The sequence below is a fragment of the Epinephelus moara genome, chromosome 22 (assembly GCF_006386435.1).
Source record: "Epinephelus moara isolate mb chromosome 22, YSFRI_EMoa_1.0, whole genome shotgun sequence".
Taxonomy (NCBI): domain Eukaryota; kingdom Metazoa; phylum Chordata; class Actinopteri; order Perciformes; family Serranidae; genus Epinephelus; species Epinephelus moara.
The window spans coordinates 41484168-41492839 of NC_065527.1; the positions used below are offsets into that span (position 1 = coordinate 41484168).

The 8672-nt window shown below is 38.2% G+C and overlaps 1 protein-coding gene across 1 annotated transcript in view; it reads right to left on the reverse strand.

The window, feature by feature from the left end:
* Positions 1-8672, reverse strand: part of nudcd1 (NudC domain containing 1) — a 73080-nt gene that overhangs the window by 56906 nt on the left and 7502 nt on the right. Inside the window, exons 4-5 of the mRNA XM_050034409.1 lie at positions 3331-3514; positions 1198-1386 (exon numbers count right to left, since the gene is read on the reverse strand). Of these exons, the coding sequence (XP_049890366.1) occupies positions 1198-1386; positions 3331-3514 (373 nt within the window). The remainder of the gene's footprint in view (positions 1-1197; positions 1387-3330; positions 3515-8672) is intronic.

Genomic DNA, 8672 nt, shown 5'->3' on the forward strand with positions numbered 1-8672 from the left:
TAGCTCTGAATTTCTTATAAACTGAGGACAACTGCCTGCTGTATATTTGTGTTCATGGTCACAGTCACAGATAATTTTACATGATGCTCCTTCGTTATCCGCCATGACATCAAAAGTACAACCAAGTCCTCATAGATACATCTCTGGTAAAACTGTTAGGTGTTATGTGTTCAGCAATGCCCGTTACGTACTGCTTACTCGAAGAACACTGTAAACACGGCTCCTTCTTCCTCTGTGGTTTAATCGCTGCGGGCAAGCAGAATCACTTCCGCCTCGGGTGCCGTATTCTGGTTTGCTGACTTCCGCTGTGTGTCCGACCTGAGCGAGGCTACGCTAAATAGACATATAGAGAAAGGCTTTTTTGTCGCTGTTGGGTTCAAATAAATATGCGGATCTTCAAGGGGGGGGTGATACGAACTAGGGACAGTTTTATGAATGGTAAAAAGTTCCGCACAGCTGCTTTAATGTGTTAATAGTAAACACAGTGCCCATAACAACTTTATAAAATGACAGTGTGTCAGAGCGAGTGTTTTTAACTTGGAGATGCGTTAGCTCCAGATGCAAAAAAGAATTATAGCAGCTTTAAAATTAATTCACTTAAGTTTTTTGGAGAACTTTGCAGGATGCCTACATGTATCAGACTCTTAAATTTAACTGTTTCTTTTATTTCTGACAAATTTTCTTTTTCTTATTCAAGCATTGCAGGAAAGTATAAAGGTAAGTGGTTAGTTAATATGTGGTCCTGTGCAGAGGTAGGTTTTATGGTTATTAGAGTAAGTTAGGTTAATCCACATTTTGCCAACAGGTAAGTGCAAGTATTAAGTAAAAAGACAGTTTTAGATTCAGAGGTAGGTTTAAAGATGTGTAACATCAGATATGTGGACCTTCACACAAAAGAACTTGACTAATTTTGCCAAAATGATCAAATGTGGAAATTAAGACATTACAAAGTCAAATTTAAGCTTTTACTTTGACTTTTAAGGCCTAATATTTATGTACTGGTAACTGAATTTAATACTTTAAGACTTTTTAAGTACCTGCAGAAACCCTGCTTTGTTTTCTAACATCAGTAACAGGAAGTGGCTAAATAATGTTTTTTAAAGTATTAAATATCTGTAAGAGTTCTGATGTAGAGAGGAGAAATCCTTAAGCACAATAAGTGTGCTGGATGATTCCTCAGCAGCACCTCTGACCCACCTGTCTTGTCCACCTCCATAGACTCTGGGTCAGGCAGCTCCACAGGCTGACCGTCCACATGTGTGAAGGCAAATGGTTTTTCCGCGGCCACCATCAGGCCCTTCCCCTGCGGCTCCACTGCTGCATAGTGAGGCACTGACTTCCCTCTGAGGACCCTCCTCTTCTTCACCTCATACTTCTTCTCCTGACCTGCATGTGAAAACCAAAGGATACAGTGATAAAAGGTGAAAAGTAATCTTGTCTTCCATTAAACTCTGACAGAGACCAAGAGGAGTTACATCAACATGTGTCATGTAGGAGCTATGTAGAAAGCTAAGGTTATTTTACTGAACTCCCAAGAGTTCAAGTCACTTCTATCAGGGTGGATGTTTTACCTCCCAGAGGACGACAGAGGAGGAATGGCTGCTGGAAGGATTTAGCTCTGGAGATCGGTGGTGTAACGTTACCTGTGAATGCTGTACCCCAATGCCCACAGAAGAGGAATACTTCTGTTGCAAGGAATGGGACCGGTTGCAGCCTTAGCTAAATGGTAAACAACAAACATGGCACCACACCGGTAAGGTAAGACAACACGTTTACATGTCGTTTTCTATATGTTCTCTGACATTTATCCTAACGATATGAGGCAGTCTTTGTGGAGAAAAAGCTTGTTTAGTGGACTAACTTTGCACTTGAAAGGATGCCCGTTCAATTAAGTTTTAACAGGTCTGACGCTACGGCTGTATCTAGGCTAATGGCTAACACGCTAACTATTATTTCTATGTCACTAGTCACTTGAAACAAATTTAGGATGATAGGAGACGGATTGAAATAAACCGAAATTTCCCTTTAAACAAAAAGGTCTTTCTCTGTAGAGATCATTTCCATAATGTTGTCAGACAGTTGGAATAATATTTTGAAAATGTCAGTGGCACAATCAAACACTTTTAGTGGACATAAATTGATGAAGCATAATTGCCTGAAGTGATTACACTGCAGCCTGTTTGGCCACTGCTGAAGCAATGTCACTTAGTACTGGACCAATTTTAAAAATTGTTGTTTCCATTAGTCACTTAAGACACAAAAACATGGGAAATGGGTCCAGGTTGAAAAAAAACACCGAAGTTACCCTTAAATAACTTCACATTACACAGACCGTATCCTCTATATTTTAGAAAGTTAATGACATCTTTCTCATTATAAAGCTCAGTTCACTCCATGACATGTTCTCCTGATGTGAGACACAAAAGATATCGGACTCTTGATGTTCCTTTAACAGCTGCTGAGCTGACACTCCAAAACCAGTGCACACAGTAACAGGACAGCACATTTTTGGGCGTATACCAACTAAAAAACGGTACATAAACTTCATGCAAACATTCACAAAACCCCTTGTCAACTCAGTGTCATGGTAAGGGAAAAGCTTTTCATAAGATTACAGGAAAAAGCATTTTCTGTTGTTCATGTGTTGATTTAACATCTTAAGAATACTCTACATGGGCATATTGACAATGTTAATATTGGTCATACTTTAAATTAAAACATATCGAAGGATAAAATTGATTTGGAGACTCAGATTCTCCTCTACAGTGATAACAAACTATTCTTACTGATAAATTTGTAATAAGGGATTAAAAAAGAAGCCAAGGCATAGCTTATTATTGTTAACAAAATGTAGATTTAGTCAAACACTGAGACACTAAACAAACAACAAAAGATTATTCTACAGATTGCGGATATCAAAGAGCTGCATCTTTAAATCCAACTTAATGAGGGAGGCACTCTCCAAAGGCTGCTTCAGTTTTTTTTGTCTATGAATCATTAGTTAGGGTGCCTTTCTTTCTCAGCAATTGCCAGAAACTTTAATGAAAATTCTTCTTGCCAATGTTTGCTTTAGAGTACACTAATCTCATCTGGGACATAATAATTAAACCGCATTAATGGAAAACCATGACTAACTTCCTACTATGGTTTAATTATCAAGGATTTCAGTCGTCTGCTGGGTTCAAATACTGTAAAATTAACATGAAAATGAAATAACAGGCTTGAAACTCAAATCCTAATTCTGACCTAATTATGTATGGCACACTTGTCTTGTGTCATTTTACTTCATGCTGAATTGCTAAAATTATGATAGGCCAGTGCACCACCCACCATGTCCTGCTGTGTTGGCAACTGTGATCCACTCAAGAGACACTGAGTATCCACTTCCTTTGGTTTCCTGCGGGTCTTTAAGGATGCGGAGCAGCAGGAGCTCCATGGTATGGACTCCATTCTGGACATGTGAGATGCTGTGGAGGATGGTAAAAGGCGCCCCCATGTCTTCACTGAACAGTGGCTACGGGCACAGAATCAACAAATACAATCATTTCTACAGGATACACGTAACAGTGGGCGAAATCTGTTGGCTGGCATTCTAGTTTTCATACAAGCAAAAGGCAGATGTGGTAGTGTTTAACAAAGTAATGAAAAATTAATAGACATTCAGCTCATACCAAGTTCACTAAACGATTAGCCAATATATCACTAACAATTTCTACATATGAATAAAGCTAGAGTGTGGGACTTCCACACGTAAATCAATGTTCGTTGCATTTTAAGCCCTCGCCAAACAAGTTCACACAATGTTGATTATGCCTATCGCTAGGCCTGTCACGATAACAAATTTTGCAGGACGATATATTTTCCCAGAAATTATTGCGATAAATTATATTATTGTCAATGTCTTTTTGAGACCATTTTTCAAAATATAATGAAAATATAGCATAATAATGCAATTACACCCTTTCAAAGAGAAATAAACTTTTATTTCTCAAGAATATTTAACATTTGAATTGGAATGTGAGGAAGAAAATTAAAATATCCTAAATAAATAAAACAAAACAACCAAAAACAATAAATAAAATGAACTGGCGATATATTGAGGTCAGCAAAATTATTGAGTTCATTTTCATTTATTGTACGATTAATTGATTTATTGATTATTGTGACAGGACTACCTATCGCCACCAGAGAAAGCTCTTTGTATTTTGCAGTATACTGAAGTTAGGGTGTGTGGAGACTTTCCCGAGCTGGCCCAACGGAATTTATGCATTTTATGACAACCAGACAGAGTTAGAAGGGTCAGGAAGAGGTGAATGACCATCGTGATGGAGCATCAGCTTGAAGAATGGTGAAAGCTTAGGCAGACTGGAAGGTCAAGATAAAAAAGAAACTAGGCATTCAGATGAAGGATTTAAATTTAAAAACAATTATGAAAACGCTCCTGGGGGCAGGGGAGATGCGGCAAGCTTAACCCAGTCATGAGTTCCGTTTTTTTAAATGACAAGATTTGCTGCTTTTCTCTGTTTTATATTGTTGTAAAATGAGTATGTTTAGATTTTTAACCACTGTTCAACGCAGAAAAAAATGTCTGATGATGTCAATTTTTTCACTATTTTTTGACGTTTCAAAGCCAACGCAATTAATCAGTTCATAGGACAGATTAATAATGCTTCATTTGGAATTAATAGAAGAAAAACTGGCTATATAGCATGAGATAAGATAGCTGATCACCATGTCAGGGTGATGGATCACCTCACCTAAAATAATCTAGCTAAAATACAGAAAACAGTAAATATAGCTAGTAAAATTAAAGAAAAGGCCCAGATGCAGCTGAGCGAGCAATATCATTCTGATTCTTAGAAACAAGCTCTCTAGTTATGTCAAACGCTTCACTAAGAATCTTGACATACGTTTTATTTGACCTAGTAGTAAATTGGATTTGAATAAAACATAAATGTTGTTGGTAAACAGTCTTTTTACCATCGAAGAGTTTTAAGAAAGACTTTAAGAGTCAAAAATCCATGCTTTTAATGTCTTCCTGCCTGGACTATCACAATGCACTATATTTCAGACTCAGTCAGATGACTCTGTCACACCTTCAGCTGGTGCAAAATGAAGCCGCACATCTGCTACAAAAATCTAAAAAAAAAAAATATAGTGCCATATTACTCCGATTTTAACGTCATTGCACTGGCTGCTAGAAAAATTTAGATGACAACAATATTTTACTTTTTCTTTTTATTCTTTCTATGAGTTTTAGGTACCAGTATGTGTTTTGTCATTGTCTTTATGTCATTTGTCAATTTCTGTACTCTCTCTTTTTTACTGTTAGAAGCATTTTAGATGTCTGGCTGTTCTTAAACTGTGTTATAAATAAACTTGATTTGACTTCATCAAGGAGCGCTCCTTATTACCCCTTTATAACTAACTGTTACCCAAATATGAAATTTAAAGCTTGTGAAAAGTTTAGAGGAGCTGTTAGTGCAACTGGATATACAACTCAGAATTCAGAATAGCCTTTAATTCAATACTAGAAAATTAGGATATATCCCTGCATCATCGTTTTATGCTGTAAAAGATGCATTAATGAAGGCCTCAGCATTGACGCTTTGCATCAAATGAGCTTTAGTCTACACTGTGCTTTAGAAAAGAGAGATTTGTCTTTATTCAATCAATAAAATGCTAATTCAGACCAGTATTTCTAAATCAGTGTCTTCAGTTGTCTGGTTGAAGAAGCTGATGTGATGCTGAGAAGCCTGACTTTACTGTGACTGCATAAAATGACCTGGTTAATAAGTCTGTTTATTACCAGTATCCTCACAACACACACACAAACCAAAATGACAGATTCAAGGATCAAGGATCCCTGAGTGCTCAAACTTAAAATTAGAACATTGGAAGTTACTGACTCAAGGGCTTAGATCTTCATTACAAATGCCACTCTTGAACTTTGCTTTCAGAATTGCATCAAGTGTGCTTGTTCAGAGAGTGAACTCTCATTTGTGGCCAATCCCAAATGCAGCCTGTTAACAGGATAAAGTGCACAAAGACTCATCTTATCAAAGACCTCATCCCTCACTGCTACAAGCCAATTTCCAAACACCAGCTAAGCTTTTTAGACAGAAAGCTTGAATTTACATAACAATTCAAAAAATGCTTCTTTTGACAAGTTTATATGCTGAATAACAGGACATTTAATAATGACAAGCGAGCCTTTAACGGCTATACTACTTCTTTCAGTTACTCCCATCACATTGAACACTCCTAATTTCTTAACATGACTTTTGGCATCTTGGTATCTTTTTTTCTAATACCTTTAAATGCTTCTCCATTAAAATATGCTACACATGCAGTCCTTTACATTATGCATACAACTACTATTTATTCTTTATTCTCTAGATAAGGAATATATAGTACATGCCAGGTCACAGAATAAGGTTTCTCTTACGTGACTAAAACCAACAACAGTTTGTTAGTCTGTCTCTTTATACTTTCCAACCTACCTACCCGGTCTGCAGCACTCAGACCCAAGTTTACTGGTTAACTTAAATCTTTAAACATGTGGTCTCATTTTGGAAAAAGACTCAGTATTATTCCAAAACAGCTGAGCACTGTTATCTTTATTAAATGCTACTCAATCAGGAGTTAATAGTGCATTCTTTGGTGACTATTTTCAGTTATAGATTAATGAAGATGTGTGTAAGATTTAGTGGCATCTAGCAGTGAGGACTGCAGATTGCAACCAGCTGAAACTTCTCCCAGTTAGGATTCCCATAGTGTTCACTGAAGGAATTAATATAAGAGTTTCCTCTTTTCTGTTCAGTTCTTTGGAGATGGGCCGCTAGCCCAGCACCTACAAATGTGTGCTCTTCTTTTTTCTCTGATAACTGAATGTGTGCTACCCTTTTCGCTGATGAGGACATTCAGGAGATTTTAACCAGAAGCCGAATTATCTGCAGAGGGCTCTTTCTCTACAAAACAAACAGACCTGGTGATTAAAACTTGTGAAAACACTAAATAATGCAGTTTCACATTACAAATCAGTGTTTCTCCAATGCTGTTGGGCATGTCGCAGACAGGGCGCTAGCCTAGCACCTGGTCATGTGAGCTCATGTGTGTTTCCAATGCTGCTCACTGCGGAGTGGCTGCTAACTCCGGTGGCCGACCTGAAAAAATGGCCCTATCTAAAGCCAGTGTTTGGTTTGTCCATTCTGGGCTACTGTAGAAACATGGCAATGCAACATTGCAACCTCCACATACAAGGACCCGCTCCCTTTGCAGATATAAATGGCTCATTCTAAGGTAATGAAAACACCACAACTCTTATTTTGAGGTGAATATACACAAAAGACAACATACTCATTACATTAAATTCTATTTCTGCCAATATAATAATCATACACACCTTTAATACACATTTGGTCAGTATTTATGGCAGTGAGTATGTAACACATGTGTATGATGGACGCGTATTAAATGACAGTGCCTGTTTTCATCATAATAAAGGAGCAGCATGTCACATAGTACAACAGTGTGGCTCATTAACAATGTGACATTTAGAAAAATTTAAAATATCACAAGTCTTATTCTTCAACTATTTTACCAGGCAGCCATCTAAGACTTCTAGAATTGAGACAAATATCAAACGTTTGCTTTTGACCAGCAAAAGTGCCTGCTGGAATAGACAAACTTATTTGTCACTGTCATAATTAATCACCTTTTTATTAACTAGTGATACAGCTACTGGGGGACTCTGATGGTGTTATTTGGTGACTCAAACATTAAATCACTAGTTGCTTAGATATCTGGCTTTGACCACTCACTTTCCTGACATTCAGAACATCAACAATCTCGCCCTCTTGGCTCTAAGAAGCTTTATGCAACATTCAGAGCATATCTATGATTAAGAGTCTGTAACAGTGCTAATTTCCTTAACAGCGCTAACAACGGTAACAGTGCTGACAGAGCTAACAGTGTTAACCGAGAGGAAAACTGGAGGGAGGGCGCTATGCTAGCGGCAGTGAGCAGCTAGCCAATGGTACACAAACACAGAGACTTACACATGCACTGACATGCATGCACAACCAGACCATCTGCCACAACAATGAACAGAGAAGCTCGGAACACACACAGAGGGAGCGTGACTTAATTCTCTGCTCAGGACGCTATTAGGGGGCGATCACACAGAAATGAGGCTGTAAAACCATTGTTTTCCTATGATATGGCGCGTCTGACCGGCGTTCAAGTGTCTTTTAAGACGGGCGTTTTTCCAACGTCTTTTTAGACACGCGTTTTTATAGACGCGCATTTTTAGACGTGCGTAGACACTGAAAAGTTAAAATATTTTCAACTTTTTGAGCGTCAGACGCCAGTAGCACCATTCGTCATTGTCATCATTGGCCCAGGCAGCCAATCAAATCCTCCTCCTTCCTGTTTTGTTGTGGCAGTTACGGCAGTTTGGTCAGTTACGGCAGTTTACGACAGTTACAAGCGACAGACAACACAATGCAATCCGAAGACGAGAAATTTATCCTGACAATATTTGATTTTGAAGAATTATACAACACACGCACACCTCAGTACTCGAACAAACACAGGAGGAGACACGCATGGAGCTGTGTGAGCAGCGCAACGAATTTGTCTGGTGAGTACAATGTAAGTGACGACGACGA